This window comes from Sinohyriopsis cumingii, chromosome 9 (genome assembly GCF_028554795.1).
Source record: "Sinohyriopsis cumingii isolate HCF-2022 chromosome 9, ASM2855479v2, whole genome shotgun sequence".
Taxonomy (NCBI): domain Eukaryota; kingdom Metazoa; phylum Mollusca; class Bivalvia; order Unionida; family Unionidae; genus Sinohyriopsis; species Sinohyriopsis cumingii.
In genome coordinates this window covers 42,670,295-42,688,234 of record NC_142969.1, presented here as the reverse complement: position 1 = coordinate 42,688,234, position 17,940 = coordinate 42,670,295, and the positions used below count along the sequence as shown (strand labels likewise).

General features: G+C 34.1%; 1 protein-coding gene across 4 annotated transcripts in view; it reads right to left on the bottom strand.

Moving 5' to 3' along the window:
• Positions 1-17,940, bottom strand: part of LOC149791629 (transcription factor CP2-like) — a 103,980-nt gene that overhangs the window by 34,649 nt on the left and 51,391 nt on the right. For 2 of the 4 annotated variants that reach the window (XM_089970186.1, XM_089970188.1), the window contains exons 10-12: positions 15,717-15,820; positions 13,848-13,919; positions 7,301-7,388 (exon numbers count right to left, since the gene is read on the bottom strand). In XM_089970186.1, coding sequence (XP_089826312.1) covers positions 7,301-7,388; positions 13,848-13,919; positions 15,717-15,820 — 264 coding nt within the window. The remainder of the gene's footprint in view (positions 1-7,300; positions 7,389-13,847; positions 13,920-15,716; positions 15,821-17,940) is intronic. The other 2 variants (XM_089970187.1, XM_089970189.1) reach the window with 1 other exon arrangement.

Genomic DNA, 17,940 nt, shown 5'->3' with positions numbered 1-17,940 from the left:
TGGCCAGCTGGACAAGTAGTTTTTGAGCTGCCTGCCTCTGAACTTTCTTCAATTTTATCCTTCAACAGCAATGGTTTAATCCTTAAAGCCAGAGCATGATGTAGTTTTAGCAATATGGCATGTAAACACACATCACAACAAATTAATGACCCAAGCAATTTGGGCTATCAAATCACAGATGTATTGGATGGCAGATCCAGCACTGAAGATGTGGCAACAATCTTTAGATCAAGCTTTGATGTGGCAACAATCTTTAGATCAAGCTTTGATGTGGCAATAAATACATTCTTAACCACCTTATTAAATGGTGAGGAAGACAATCAAACCACTGTTATACTTGTATACAATGTTGGGGGTTCAGTATGGTAGGTGGTGTTATGTGTCCTGTGCCAAGCTTTCTGAAAATCAAAGAAAGCTTTAACATCCCCCAGGACACAGATATGTTAATGTCCTGGAGTTTTACTGACTGAGGAAGCAGCCAGAAAAATGGAGCCTCTTCCTCATGATGTCAACTGATGCTGTGACTCGATAGGCAAGTATTGTGTTATGGGATGGACGGCATTTCAAAGCCAGCAACACCTGGTAAATCTCATTGATGGCAGTCTTTAAACTAAACTCTGGTTAGATAGGAGTAGGGCTGATGCTCAGATTTATCATCACACTCAATGAATGCTCTTGGTCCTCATATGCTTTAATTTCAGGATACACCATGCCCTGAGGTAATGACCCTAAATAAATCTGTTAATTCCCTTTGGGAAAGCAGTGAAAATAGGGGAAGCCTCAGCAGATGGCTGGTTTGATGGGAAATCGACAGCATGATTGCTAGATGTGCAGACTTGTTGATTTTGGTACTGGTCATGCTGGAAACCTGGCTACTATCATCCACGTTCCGATATGCATCTGCATGTGTAACCACTGGCATAGCTATACAGATTCCCATATATATGAAGCCATGACCATTGTCTATATGATAACAGATTGAGAAGTTGGACTGTCATCTTTCAGCAGGGCTGGATTCAGAAGTTAGCAGTTTTCTATATTCATAAAGTAATGTGATCTGGGAATGTATTTAAAGGAGAAAATTGTATTTTAAAAAAAACAAATATATTAACATTTTTATGCTGCACAACAGTTTTGTTCCACTATGAAGAAGAAAGGATCTACCTTGAATGGGTATGAGGAAAAATACAAAAAGTGTCTCCCATGGTTTATACATCAATAATGGTAACTACAAGGAAATCTAAATATATCTTGTCATCACAGAATAAATGTTTTGACAGCAGAAAAGATTTTAGGAATGATACTGTAAAAAAAATGGTCAAGAATTTACATAAAATGGAATTATCTGACCGACCAGGAATAGTGCCAAAGACAATGTAAGTCACAAATGTTACAAAAAGGGGAAATGTCCCAATGCTAGCCTTTAAAGTCTGTGGAAATAAGCATGCACATTGATGAGCATTAGAAATCTGCAAGAAGGTAGTATGCAACATGTGCTTTTCTCAGTTACTGATCCCCTTCCTCTTTCTTTAGTAAAGAAATAATACTTTCATATTCCATTTACAGACTGTGTAATTTAATTAGAATTACTAGGAAAAAGTTTCAGTGACATCATGTCTACCAGTCAATAATGCAGATAATTTATCACTGCTTTCAATGCCACACGCTAGTCTACCTACAATACTTATGTAAGTCTATAGGTGGGATTGGTCAGTATTTATCCATTGCTGTTATTAGATGTATTGTTATGTCCTGTTCTACTCACCTTTGTGCTTTCATGCATTATCTTGGTAGCAAACAATTTCTATGTATGACAGCATCATATTAATGCATCAAAGACAATTTGATAATAAAATACAAAAATCCAACCCATTTACTGTATTTAGATGCCTATAAACTAGATCAAACTGCAAAACCAATACCAACAGAGCTGTAGACAACCTGAAGTAGTGTTAGAAAATGGATTTTATACCAAACTAAATTAGTAAATTCACAGTGGAGAAATCCAATGATAAGAGTCATGCAGATTTATCAGATTGTCAGCACACACATCTGCCTCTTTGTTATGTCATTATTTACATTAATAAAATTTTACTAAAACATGAAATGTATGCTTTACAATGGTGATATTCTCTACAGTGAATACATAATGCATATGTAACTATGAAAGTGTACATTTTAAATTACAGGTACTTTAGTAATGCACTGAATGAGATTTAATAAATTAAGTTAAACTGTGTGCTACATTGCTTAACTTTTTACTCATACTTAGAAATTATGCAATATTTTTTGTCCTAAGCTTGGTTGAATCATATGGGTGTTTGCCAGTAAAAATCCAAATTGTATCAATGGTGGTTACAAATTATAACAGATGTATATCTGTCAAATCAGGCAGTAATACCAGATATATATGTCAAATCAGGAAGTAATACCAGATGTATATCTGTCAAATCAGGCAGTAATACCAGATATATATATCTGAGTAGATCAGGCAGTACTCCCAGATATATACCTGTCAAATCAGGAAGTAATACCAGATGTATATCTGTCAAATCAGGCAGTAATACCAGATATATATCTGAGCAGATCAGGCAGTGATACCAGATGTATACCTGAGCAGATCAGGCAGCAATATCAGGTAAATAAATCTGGCACTGATACCCAATGTGTATCCAAGTAAATAAGGCAGTGACACCATATATCCATCAATAAATTAGGTGGCATATCCAATTAAATGAGGTGGCTCTAAGTAAATCATTGGTAATACCAGATGTGTATCCAAATAAATCAAGTGGTGATACCAAGTGTGTATGTGAGTAAATCAGGCAATGAAACCAGGTATCTTAAGTCAGGCAGTGATACCAGGTGTGTATCTAAGTAGATCAGGCAATGATACCAGGTGTGCATCTGAGTAAATCAGGCAGTAATACCACCATATGTGTCTCTTGAGTATATCAGGCAGTGATACCAGGTGTGTATCTGGGTAAATCTGTGATACTAGGTGTGTATCTGAGTAAATCAGGCAGTGATACCAGCTGTGTATCTGAGTCAATCATGCAGTGATACCAGATGTGTATCTCAAGTAAATCATGAAATGAAACCAGATGTGTGAGTAAATCAGACAATGATATCAGGTGTGTATCTGAGTAAATCAGGTAGTGATACCAGGTGTGTATCTGAGTCAATCATGCAGTGATACCAGATGTGTATCTTGAGTAAACCAGGCAGTGATACCAGGTGCGAGACTAAATCAGGCAGTTATGTCAAGGTGCGTATCGAGTAACAAATCAGCCATTGATACCAGGTGTCCATCTGAGTAAAACATTGGCAATATCAGCTGTGTATCTGAGGTTATAAGAGTTAATACCCACAAAAGTAACCTTTGAAATCTCAAAAATGATAATTTCATCAAAATGTCTTTGAACATCTTTTCCATTCATTTCTTTCTTTGTGTCATAATTCTATTAAATTTCTTTACATGTTAGGCATCGCAAGCATCTGCCAACCTGCTTAAAACTTAGAAGTATCATTACAGCTACTATGATGGTTGAAGCATGCTTGTCCCTTCAAAACCAGATAAAGATTTCCAAGTAGCTGACTACTGATCAGCAGAGTGGACAGACATTCAGTTTCCTTTTAGGTTATAGTGTTACTAATCAACATAATAGAGACATTCAGTTTCCATGTAGGTTATAGTGTTACTAATCAGATGAATGGACAGAGACATTCAGTTTCCATATAGGTTATAGTACTACTAATCAGCAGAATAGACAGAGACATTCAGTTTCCATGTAAGTTATAGTGTTACTAATCAGCATAATGGACACAGACATTCAGTTTCCTTTTAGGTTATAGTACTACTAATCAGCAGAATAGACACAGACATTCAGTTTCCTTGTAGGTTACGATGCAACTAATAAGCATAATATACACAGACATTCAGTTTCCTTGTACGTTAAAGTACTACAATCAGCTAAATGGACAGAGACATTCAGTTTCCTTGTAGGTTATAGGATACTGTAAATCACTTATGTTTCACATTGGTGTTCACTTTCACACTCATTCCCTGGAAGTCCTAAATGGAAGTTCTTTTTCTTTTGTGATTATTACTGTATAGATATTTCTAAATATATAGTTATATGTCCAGTAATTGAAATGTTTTGAATTTATTAAAAAAGACCTAAGATTTAGTCCATTTCTCACATATCCATAACTTGTCATCAAATCCATTTGTGGAGTTTTCATACCCTTTTAAGCCATCTTCATATTAATCGCTTATAATACAGTGTGACCCTCTATAACAAGGTGGTTGGGGTCCATAGAATCCGACTGTGTTATAGATGGAACCATGTTATAACCAACCAAGTCGGGGGCCCCCGAGTGGTCTAAAGTGCTCACCATTATACACCACTGCCATCTCACCTCTGTCTGTGTGGGTTCAAGTCTCTGGTTCGGCCTATGTAGGTATGTGAGAAAGCTTGCCAGTAGCTTCTCATGGATCGGTGGTTCTTTCCAGGATTTTCCTGGGTTCTTCCTCCATCATTAATACTGGCTGCTATGTACAGCCTATCTTGTGCTGCAAAATGGTGTTAAACCCTACAACAACAACAACCAACCAAGTCACTCAAGCTGAAGAAAATGATGCATGTACATGAAAAGTGGCCCAGAAGGGTGTGGGTAATACAGGGTTAGTAGCATATTTCTTTTAGAAATTTCAAGGTTTTTTTTCAAGGATTTTCAAGGTTCATAATCATGTTTTCAAAGTGAATTATTACATTAATTTTAAAGGATATGTAAATGAAACTGTATTTAAACACAAGTTAATACTTACTATACTTCATATGAGGAATATTTCTTGCAAATTTTTTTTAAAGACAATTATGATCATTGATGTCATTCCCATTAACATTAAACATCCTACGTCTGGGCATTTGAATAATGTACAGTCACTGAACAATGTTATTTTACAATGTCTACACTACACTATTTACAAAGTCCACAATAATTTATAGTGATTTTTTCAGTTCTTGTAGCTTGTCATCAAGCTGTTTTCAAAGAGCTCCAAGTTCAGTGATTTTGTCCTTCACTTTTCCTCATACTATCTGACATTGTGATGAAGAAAATTTTCCTGCGAGTCTCTGCTTTCAGCAGCTGTCATTGCCTGAATGTACCTGCCTTTCTTCTCTTTAACTCTGCTCATCTAATGACATGCTGTACCTACTATATGCACTGCCTGCATCATAAGCATCTTTGGTGTTATATCAATCTTGTGTATCCCACCAGCATTTCTTACATTGTCAATAATTACTCTCCCTGCAATCAGAGTACTTTCTTTCATATTTACGTCTTCACACTCTTTATTGATGAAAAAAACCCATTCAACAGTAGCCTGTCCATGAGACAAGAGAAGAAATGTTTTAACAACTGGCCACAGATGAAGTCTGTCATAAAAGAATTTATCAAGTCTATCTGTTTTCCTAGAAATTGAGCTCCGGGACTCACTGTTGACAGCTTGATCAACAAACAAAGAAAATTCTCTGAGGACAGAATCACACTTTGTGATGTCATCTCTTCTCTTGTTGATGTGCTGCGTGAGTAGTCTTTTAAGTTTAGCCTTTGCTCCTGCTTTTCTAACAAAAATTACTTCTGGATCGAGACTTGCCATGTATCTTACAAGGGAGAATTGCAGTGGTGACTTAGCAATAAACTTGTCTGTAAAACATCAATGTCGATTTACATTCATCACAAAACTTAAGGATTTACAGCTTACTTGCTTTTTTTCTTCTCTTTTTCAATTCATTAATAATTTCTTCTGCCACGAAAACCTATATCTACTTTATGATTGATGGCATGGTTTGCGGATTCAGTGACTACAAATGACAATACATCCTTTGTTGACTTGATAGCTTCCACTTTTTCTGGCTTGCAGTATTGTTTTATGATCCTGAATGCAACTGCATTTGAATCATTATGAGCAAAGGGAAGCATTGGTTGGCTTGTTTAATACTCCTTCAGTGGCAAGTTGTTGAAATTTCCGTACAGGCACAAATTTAGCGAGAGACCAGGTTTATTTTTTTAAAATTTTTTTCAGATATTTTTTTTTAACTTAAATCTGTAAAATGAAATATATTTATCACTGCATCAAATAATTGTATAATACTGAATGAGACTGGGTTTTTTTTCATTTGCTTTCAGCAAAACTATTCTGGGTACATTTTTATATATAAAAAAGGAATTAGCCATCATTTGGCCAATTTTAGCAGTTACTGTTATTGCCTTCAAAGGTTGGTCAATTTGTAGCTGGTCCTAGTGGCATGACTATTGGAGTGTATCACAGTATACAGTACTCAGGCCAGATGTCAGCATAAATGGATTATGATAAGACAATGCACTGTGAAGATGGTTTGTCAATATGAACAAAGAATTTGTTTACGCAACAACAGATAGATTACAGAGCATTTTGACCAAGTCTGTAGACTCCTTTCATGGTGCCTCTGAATTTCTCCACTTCAAACCCAAGATACAAGTTTAAACAGCCAACAACATTGCAAAAATAAATATCACCAAGATGGTATATTTTGTCACCAATAAGGAAAAAAAATCACAATTTGTGATATTGGTGAAGCCCATCGCAATCTCTGAAAAAGCCTTTTACATGTTATTTTCTTATACTTCAAGAATATTTTTTTTTCGTGTACAAGAAAAATACATTATATGAAATTTCAGAAGTCATGCCATGATCATCTTATACTAGAGTCTCTTCCTCAAAATGACAATAAACTTTGTACACATTTCTTTTTGTGCTTTTGAGAAAGAAAAAGAATTCTGTGTGCAAGAAAATTACATGGATATGAAATTTCGGGAGCCACACCATAATTATGTTATATCCAAATTCATGTTATGACAGAGCGTGCTATAGCAAGGTCACACTGTATAACTGGTGGTTTCTCTAATGGATAAATACATAATGGAAACTTGAGGCAAATGGTGATTTCTCTAATGGATGTGTACATGATGGAAACATGAAACAGGTAGTGGTTTCTCTAATGGATGCATATGTACTGGACATCTGAAACAGGTAGATGCATACATAATCAAAACATGAGGCAAGTGGTAGTTTTTCTAATGGACATGTCCATAACTGAAACAAGAAACTGGTCCTACTGCAAAGTGTTTTTCTTTCAAATGCTTGTTAAGTCTAGAGTTATAGATTACACAAATGTCTATAGAAATAAAGCATTCATTTGCAAATACAAGTCAATGGAAAATATAAGTGATTTACAGCAGATGTGAAACATACTGGATTTACCATACATATTCCTGGGGATGCTGGTTCACTCATGGGTTGTGGAGATATAGGACTGACTGACTTAGTTTCTGACACAGGTCTGAAATGTAAAGTAGAACATCATTGTCTTGCCAGCAATTACTGGCAGCAATACCATTCTGATTCAAGACACAGTGACCTTGTTTGAATACAAAAGTACCATTACTTCATCCACCATTTATACTGGCTGCCATGTATAGCCTCTCTGGTGCTGAAAAATGGCATTAAACCCTACAACAACAACAACACAGAGTGTAATTTATTGATTCAAGTTTATAAAATAAAGCTTATTAGTTCTGATGAAATTTCAGTTTCTGTACATCAGCAAAATCTCTGTAAGAAACAGAAATAGTAAATTTATTTCTATTGCTATTCCTATTAGCGGGAAGAGTAAAATCTCTGAATCATTCTGTAGTAAGATAATTTAACTACAAAAATGAAATATTAAGTGTATTATTAAGAAAATATATAATTATAACCTTAAAATTTTTATGTGCAATACAAATACTTCTTGTATATCCCAATTTCACCTTTTCAACTTTCTTTTTTTCTTCTTTTTTGAAATGTATTTGATTATAGAGCGGTTTCTTAAATTATTTATTTTGCATTAATAAATTTGGAAAGTAACTGGGTTAATAAAAAAGTTATATTTTTTACTTTTTTCTAATCTTCAAATTTTCAACACCTTCACTTAAAAATAAAACATGTGTCCCCATTCAAAGTAATGAAACCATATTTATTCTTCCTGTTTATTTTTCTAGACCTGCATGTATTGCCAACGCATTTTTTACATATTGAAAATCAATAGCTTATATGTAGGCAAATGATAAACTGTAAAAATAAAAGTCACATGACAAAGAAGTTTCTGAGAAGTTGTGCAGTGAAAACACAAGCTACCAACTAAAAAATAATTGTTTTTAAAACCTTGATGGTTACAAGATTAAACCATTTCTTCATCTCCACACCAAATCTCTGCATGATTCAGAAATATTTATATAAGCTTTAAAAGTAACTTTACAGACTTCCTACAACTAAAAATAAAAATCTGTTAACTTGTTTGAATATGAGGTAGGCAAGATCAAAAACACTGACATATTAGGAGAGGAATATATAATGAAATTATCAAAGGACATAATAAATGTTTTGGCAAGATTTTGTATTGGCTTCCAAACTTCTAACAGAAGGAAATGTACCTTAAAAAAGATATGATCTTATGACAATATACATGAAATGGACTGAATGTAATGTGTTTTAAAAATGTATGGGATACACAAATATACCAGGAAATTTTTCTTGAATATGAGAGCTTTAAAGCAGAGTGTTAATAAAATTTCTTGCCTTTCAAGGCATTACTAAGACTATTAGTCATTATGTACAAAATTCAACCAAAAATTTAACATGTACATGAAAAATAGCAGACCCTTAGTACTGTACCAATTAGAAATTCTTCATAGCAATAAAGGTTGTCATGGTTTTTTAGTTATTACGCAACTCAAATGTTTCAGCAACATATGAAAAAAGATGGCATTCAATTTCAACTTTACAAGTGACTGTTGACCAAAATATATAATCTACAGTGTTTAAAGTAGCAAAAAGCTCACAATTACAGTAGTTTCACTTTACATATAAAGTGTTACTATTTAATTCATTTTTGCATACAATACATGCATATGATACTGAAAAATGTGCTTTTTGTAATGGCTGCCCTAAAACAATAATGCTTTGTTTGAGGTGGGGGTGTAATGTGGTGAATACATTATGGAATGATGTTTCCTACTTGATTTGAGATGATGTTTGAATAGCAGTCACTTCCTGCATTAAAATCATCTTAAATGGAGAAATGGATGAGAGCAACAATATGAAAAACCTTACTACATGTGCTTGTACAAAATGAAATGACACACCAATATTAAACAGCTTTAAAAGTACATTTAAAGACTGTTATACATTACTAAAATGCAATGCAGTTCAATCAGGCCTGAAAATAACAATCACTCTCTCTTTCATATCCACTTATTTAAGTTATTGAACGAGATGCACATGGTATTAATGCTACTACTTTAATCATGGCTCCAAAGCTTTTTAAAAAACAAATTTCTAGGTCTTGTCCAAGATGAAATTAATTTTTTCAATGTACATATATGACCGTTAATGAATGGAATTAAAAAACATTTTGCCGTAGAAAATGTACATGTTTCAATTTCATGACTCTCCCATAGTATCTGAATTAGACATATTTAAGAAACCATAATCTCTTTTTTTTTATACAGTAATATATCTATATACTGAAAATTCACATAAAATGTGTATGTTAAGTCATTTACATTTTACAGAAGAGAAATGTTTACTTTACTTTGTTGAACATCATTGTGGTGGTATAAGGAAACAATAACAGAATGAAGAACTGAAATAAGTTTTGTGGTTGCTTTCAAACTTTTAATCTTAAAGAAATCGGAATAATACATTGAAAATCAAGATAGCAATGTCTCATGAAGAATATATAATGATTGACATAGCATTTAATCATGGAAAACAAATTTTTATTAGTGTCAGATAAATCAACTTGAAATTGACATGCATTATATACAAAGTAAATATTTCTTATCTCAGTTTTTAAAAAAACACAAATGCAAAGAATCAGAATCTTATTTCAAAACAAAATTTTAACCTTAAATTAATAATAAATAATTAACTTTGCTAATAAAACAAAATAATGATGTTTCAAACAACCTCAACTCCTTAAGATGATTTTGGTTACAAATTCATAATTTTTCAAGACTTTATTACAAATTACTATTGCTCGTTTCATGATACACAACTCTCGCTATCTACATACCTGTGATGTAAGAGGTCTAATAGTCACATGATATCACCCTTTCCAATGTTGCCGTACATTAATTCAAAAATATTTAACGAAAGTCACATACTGTTTATAAAATCCCTAAAACTACACATAGTTCTGAATACATTATCATAGACTCAGGATTAACCAGCTGTGCACCATAATAGGGTTGGGGTGGATATTTGCTACTGAATGTGAAATTTCCCTATGTTATTAGAGATGTTTCTTTTACGACATAATCCCATATTTATTATGCCTGTAGGAAATCTCTCAATAAGTTTTAGCTATTACCATGTTGATCATTATATTACACTTGGCTTGTCAAGGTTTGACATTTTATATTCAGCACCGTTTCTTGTACAAATTACATGCCCGTGTTACCTCATTTAACACCAAATGTGTTTCTCCATTATGTGGTTCTTGATGGGAACATCACGACACGTGTATTAAACATGAAGTCTCAGGTTATTTTCAACGATCAAGTCAAGTTCTTATGGACGATATTTTTGTTCAACTGTGACTCATGACCTCGATGGTTCAATATTACAGGTATGTGATTCACATACATTTACACTCAGATGAAATCACAGTGAACTTATTGCCAAAAGTAATATCTGAAATATACTGGCTTTATACAAAAACTGTTAGATTTATTGAGTAATGCAATTTGTTTTGTGCATAGTTACAACCTCCCCAGCAATCACAATTCTTTTAATATTAATATACTCTGTCATTGGTTTGCCAGTTTATCCATTAGATAATTCTTATTCTGCTACCGATAACTACATAGACAAATTAGGATATAGTTTTTGTCTCAAAGTTTTGTACAGAATAAGATATAAGATGTGAGAATGTTTTATATACTGAAATATATTGAACCTTATTCATGTGTGGTTGATACTGCAAGATTTGCGCTACACTGAGGTTTGCCAGTTTGCCACATCTGAATCGTTGGCAGATTCAGTCTGCCAATTCTGATTGGTTCAGTACTGTCACGTGGTTAAAAAATGAAAGTTATATATTGGAGTGGAAGACAGTACTTGTCAGATAACTGCAGAGCGTGGTCAAATTCAAAACCAGAAGTAACACCTGTGAAGTCCAACACCCCTTTTAGGTAATGACATATACAAATTGCTAAATGATGATAATAAATAATAATAAAAGTATAAAACTGATAAAGTAATAATAATACTCTTAATTATTTGGACATTATTTAGGTGAAAAGCTAGTACAATAAGCAATACTTTGAACATTTGAACGTCCATGTTTTTATCAGTATGCAGAGGCAAGCATTTTGGAAAATTATGTAGGAAATGTTAGAGTAAGTAAATTAATCTTCCAAATTATCATGCAGTTATCTCCCACCACAGTGGTAACCTGGGTTAAATGAATACAAAGCAAATCTTCAACTCTCGTCTGTTGGGGTCACTCTATGATTTCCAATCATTATTTAATTTATTTAACATTGAAACAGACTAATATGTGCTGAGACGTTTTATTGAAACGATCCAGGAACAAGACATCGAAAATTAATGTAAGTATCTAATTGTTACAATACAAGAGTGCAAGCAACGAGTGTTTCCTTGCATGGGTATATGTGATGTGTCTTATTCCAATGAATATTATGTACTGGTGACAGCTTTCCAGTTTCTCAGTTGTGTTACTCTCATTAAACATTTTTGTTGACTTTACTGGTAGGTGGAACTTCTTCAATGAACCTTCCCTTGCAGACAGGAAGTAGAGGTCACTTACAATATTATTCCAAGAATAACCAGAAACTTGTCACTGCGGCTGCAACCTGGACACATCCCAATTCATCAAGCTGAGAGCACATGTCCATACAATAGTCATGTGGTACAACAAATCCATCGTAGAATTGTGCTCTATTCTTGATGAATCTGATTTTCTCCAAGTTGCTACAACAGCAAAAAGGTTTCTGGTATTTGTTCTCTGAATAAATATGTTGTGAATTATGCATCCTTTTGTTCTTTTACAGCATATGACTTTCATTTAATATTTTTGAGCTCTTGTACAACAACATCTCAAAGTGTTTTTCTGCTGATATCACATAACCATTAGATTTCTGATGGCATAACCATGTAGGTTACAAGATTTGTGTAGTCATGTGACTACCAAAGCAATTGGCAAGTATCAAGTCATAATTAATCAAACTGTAGTTTCATCTCATCTATTAGCATAATAAAGACATAACAAACAAAATAAAATAATAAAAATTTCATCAATACTGTAGTTTCTTCTCATCTGACAATTTCTCAATTTCTCAGAAAACAAATAATTTCCTATAGATTTCATGCAGAAGTGACTCAATGTAACATTTTTTAAGTTTGCTGGGCCCAGTGGTAACTGGCTATCCTATGCTGCCACCAAATGAAGGCAGCAAATTCCAACTTTTTGATAAGCAATTGACTATGACCCTACGCCCCAAAATAAATATCTAGATATCAGAAGAGGGGCGGGAAGGTTGAGAGTAAATTTTGATTACCCATTTTCCAACAATACCGTTGGACTTGGCCATATTCATTCTAGCTTAACATGTGAATGAAACACGACAAATTGAATAATACCATTTCAATGGTCCACAAAAATAAGGTTATCAGCGGGACAAGTAAGTCATTTCATTCAACTAATACATTAGTAGATTTTGAATTGGTTAGCAATGTTTGGTGGTAAAATTCACTGCAAAAGCGAGTTGTGGCCAAGGTTACTATTGGTTACAAAACTAATAAAGTGTGTCTATTTGGACTGACAATACCAGTATGTTTACAAAAGCACCCAAATGATGTATACAGCAACCTCCAAATATTCTGACCAAAACTCGATAAAACAAACTCATTAGTTCAGTTATGACTCAATTATGCAATTGTTTATGTCATTATGTGGTTGTGAAAATTTCCAGAGTTTTTGCCGACTTTCAACTTATTTGCATAATTCAAGAACTTTTCACAACTGGGAAAAAATAAATCATTTCCCCCAATGTTTTCCCAATTTCCCAGGAGCATGGTAATGCTGTATATTTGTTGAAATCTGTTATGCTGTATGTAGAGCAATTGCAAGGGGGAGAGTAATATATACTCTAATAATGTGTGATCCAATCCCATTACAGATCATACATGAATGCTGTCATAGAAGATAGACACATACTGTATGCAATGATTATGATCCCAGGAAAAAATCTCAATGGGATGAGTGGAATTTGATGGATCATTTATTAAAACATAACGGGATCTGCCTTCGAAGTTTTAGTTGTTCTTTAGAAAAGACAAAAGAAACTAGCATGACCTATATTATGGTCCCTCACAATAAAACCTTTCAGTGTACTACACCCTTTTATAACATGTGCATGGTCATGGATACCATGTCAAATATTTTTTTTTTCATCATCACTATTTTACTTTAATCTCCTTTCAAGCTCATGTGAACAAAAACAATGATTTCACATCATTTCACTTTTTTGTTTGTTTCACTGCACTGTCAGGATGCAGCCTTGTTACAAAGCACCTCAGTACAAGGCTCACTATAAAGGGAGATCACTGTAATTGACAAAAATGCACATTACCACACATTTTTGGTGTTACTTAAGTTTTCTACAGAAAAAGCACTTTGCACAGTAGTATGCAAATTTGTTACAATGAAAAGACTAATTTAATGAAAGCTTACGGTTGTGTGTTTTGATGGCTGCTGCGCCACGACCAGTTGCCTGCATCTGGTGGTTCTTCTTTCGTATTGTTGCTGAAGAAAAATTTGAAGACATAGAGGACTATTCAATAATGGCAGTTTTCTTAATTTAATATCTATATTACATTATGAGATGGTGTTACTTTTCATAACTGACAAAGGTTTTGTGTTCATGTACTGATTGCCATTAAAAAGAGAGGTTTAAAAAGATGAAAGAAATGAAAACACTTTCCAATTTTACTTGTTATTTATAGGGTCTATTTGTACATTATTCACCAAGTTTAAATATATTTAAATAATTTGTATGCCATGAAGTTGCATACCAAAATTTAATATAAAAAAAGGAAAAAACTTGTCCTATGAGTTAACTATGAATATGCCCAACTTACAAATCAACTTAAAAATACTTCAAATTCTATTTCTAATTAAATCTTTAATTAAGTTTACACTGAAACTAAAAATATTAAAATAACAAAATATTTACTTCCATTATGGGAACAGAAGTGTGTTTTTCCAAGTGGCAAACTGCTGTTTTACCATCTGAGCTACAATCACAACTGACCCTCATGTGTCATTGAAAGCTAAATATAATACATTTGCAATGCAACTTGATACTATACTGTACAGTATCTCACATTTACTGCTAAGATTAACACCAAGATCAACCACATACAACTTTCTTAAATGTACCTAAACCCTATCCACATTCTTAAGTGTTAAATTTTCTTTCAGGAGTCATGAACATTCCTGATGGAAGAAACGCATAAAATTATCTACTCATCTGCTTCAAGTTACGATGTCACTTGTACGAAGATAGAAATATTCAGGCTTGCTGAACAATGAAATATGACTTAACAGAATCCCACTGGCACTACCTCAAAAATTCAAGTGTTTGGCTTGGTTTTTTTGTGGGTTTTAATGACTTTATTCAGCATATTTGGTGGAGGAAGCAAAAACAAAGAAACAGGAAGAACCACCAATAAACTGGAAGCTAAAACCAAGTGTTCTCATATACCCACACTAGCCAAGCCAAGACTCAAACCCACGTGGACAGAGGTGAAATATCAGTGATCTGTAGATAACTCAGTATCTAGACTGGTAGCAAGCTCAGCTAATCACATACAAGATCTCCTTGGTAATAAATGTGGATCCAGAACTCATTTGAGATCTTGATCATATAACCCTTAATCTGATGTGTGATGTAATCAAAAATATGGTTTCAACAAGCTCAGCAATTCAGACGCAAGGTCACCTCATTACATGGTTCCTTCTCACTTTTAAAAAAATAGTCCAAGATTTATATTATGTATGTCCATATGCAATGTCTGATCAAAACTGGACCAAAAATATGGATTCCATAATGGAAACAAACAAACTAACTTATTAATATGCATGAAATTCACTTTTTATTGAACCTGTTCAAGAGCCAGATGATATCTTTCCACATTGCAAGTTTGAACAGGCAAATCACAAATATGGCTTTCAGAGCGGCAGCAAGTTCAACCAATCAGAGACAAGATCACCTCATTAATATGAACCCATCCAAGATCTTACTGCCATATGACCTGTTAAGCTAATGCAGTGGAGTAGTCAATACAGTAAAAAGAGTGTAAACCTCATTCAAGAAAGCAGTAGAGTAGTCAACAGAGGAAGATGAACATAAACCTCATTCAAGAATGCAGTAGTCAACAGAGGAAGGTGAACATAAACCTCATTCAAGAATGCAGCAGAGATGTCAATACAGTAAGACGAGTGTAAACCTCATTAAAGAATACAACAGAGTAGTCAACAGAGTAAGATGAGTGTAAACTTTATTCAAGAATGCAGCTGAGCAGTAAATAAGCTAGTTACCCCGGATCCTTTTTTATAGGTTGTGGACCACTGCCATTTCCAAATGAGTTTTGCAGAGCGTTCACATAATTGTTCTGCATCTGAATGGCCTGTTCTAGAGGTATCTGGTAAAAAAAAAATACAAGCTTTAGTAATACAAACAATTGTAGACCAATTTTGTTTTGGGCATTATTTTCGGTATATTAAGGCACATCAACACAAAGGTTATATCTTGCTGGAGCAAAAAGAGTAAAGTACCTTACCTGAGAACACACCACAGCAGTTCATCCGAGCTGATTATATGGAAAGATTCAAACCTGCATCATTCTATTCACAGATCCAAAAAGCTGTTTAGTACTGCTCTCTGGTAAAATTGTGAATTCCAATTACAAGAAAAATGTGAAAATTTGATAAAAGTTCCTTATCACTAACAAATCGTTTCTTTTTGTGAAAAAAAGAAACATAGTTAAGTTGAAACTGAATCAGTACATTTCTACTGATATCAAAAATCACTACCATTAAGGGACACTGCCAATAAATATGCCTCAATGTGTGTGGGTCTGTGCATGCACACGTGCATGAAGAAATGGGCAAATCTATAAACCAATATCCATATTCCTGGAGAGGACACCTGTAATTTTTGCTCCATTGGTTCTTTCTGCAAAATTTATTTTTTTACAAAGTGAGAACATTGGACAATTGTTAATAATAATAATGATAATAAAAATGGGAACATAGTACAACACCTAATCTAGAGGTTCTAAGTGCTTTACCATGTTAGATAACACTTAAAGCATACAAAAACAATTCTACAAAAATAAATACCATGAAATTACAAAACAAAAACATGCTGACAATAATTACTGAACTAAACATTAAGTCTTTAAGTCTGTTTTTATAGTCGAAATAGACGAGTTTTAAGAGCACTTATGAATGAGATCACAGTGTCCTTGTGTCTAAAATCTATGGGCAATTCATTCTACATAGCTAGGTCCTGGTATGCAAAAGAACATCCATATGAATTCATCTGAACAGTGGGAACAATGAGAATGTCAGTGTCAGAAGAAGTGCTTAAGTTTCTAGATAGGGTCTACACATGGGTGAGGTCAGACTGGTACCAGTCAATGAAATGTAGCACAATGAACAGATTTAGTGCCTGATTCTGGATCGAACAGGTAGCCAGTGAAAGTTACAGAGCAGGTGAAGGTGTGCTCTGTTCTTCATACTCAAAGGATGATCTGAACAACCTTGTTTTAAACTTTCTGAAGATGAACCAGACAGAAGTGAATTAATAACAGTCCTGAAAGTACTAAGGAAAACACAAGTGTATTAGTAGCATCAAATGAAAGAAAACTGTGAATTGAGCTAATGTGTCTCAGCTCCAGATGTGTAGCCTTGGACATATCATTACATGTTGGTGTAATGGGAGTACTGTCAACAGCGACACGGGTTTCATTTTGTGTCAATTTAATGCTGGAATTGCTTATTATCTACAGTAAAGGATGTAACTTAAAAAGTCTTTGCATGGTGATCAGGATGGCTTCAGTTTATCAACATTTATCTGCAGCATGTTTCTTGTCATCGACGACTTCACACTGGAAATTAACCTTTCTCTATACCTTGGATGGAAGCTTCAACTTCAGTTGGGCAGCAAGATTTGTATATGCAAGTGTCATCAGTGCAAAATGCTGAGACACCAGCATCTGAGTGTACAGAATTAAGAGGACTGGGGCAAGAAGAGCCTTGTTGAACATCAAAACAATGATCAACTGAGCTGAAATCTTTTCCATTTATGGACACAACCTGTGTACTGTTGACTGCGAAGGAAAACAATGGGAAGAATGTATTGTGAATACCAAATACATGCTGGAGACAGTGAAGTAATATATCATGGGCTATTTTATCAATGCTGCAGACAAGTCAAGGAGGATGTCGACTGTAATCTATCCACAGCAGAGAGAAGGTTGTAACAACTCACATAAGGTCAGTTTCAGTACTATGGTGAGAGCGATATGCAGAATGTTATTGCTAAAAAGGCTATTTTAATTCACGCGAGATAAAAGTTGGGAAAGAACAACATTTTTCTAAGATTTTTTAAATGAATGAGAGGTAAGAAACCGGTCAGTTCTTTAAATCATTTGGGTCAAGTGTCGATTTCATTGACAATGGCTCAACAATGGCACAAAAAATTATGTCAATTCCCCAGATGAAAGAGACATATTGATCAACATCAGTTAGTGAAGGC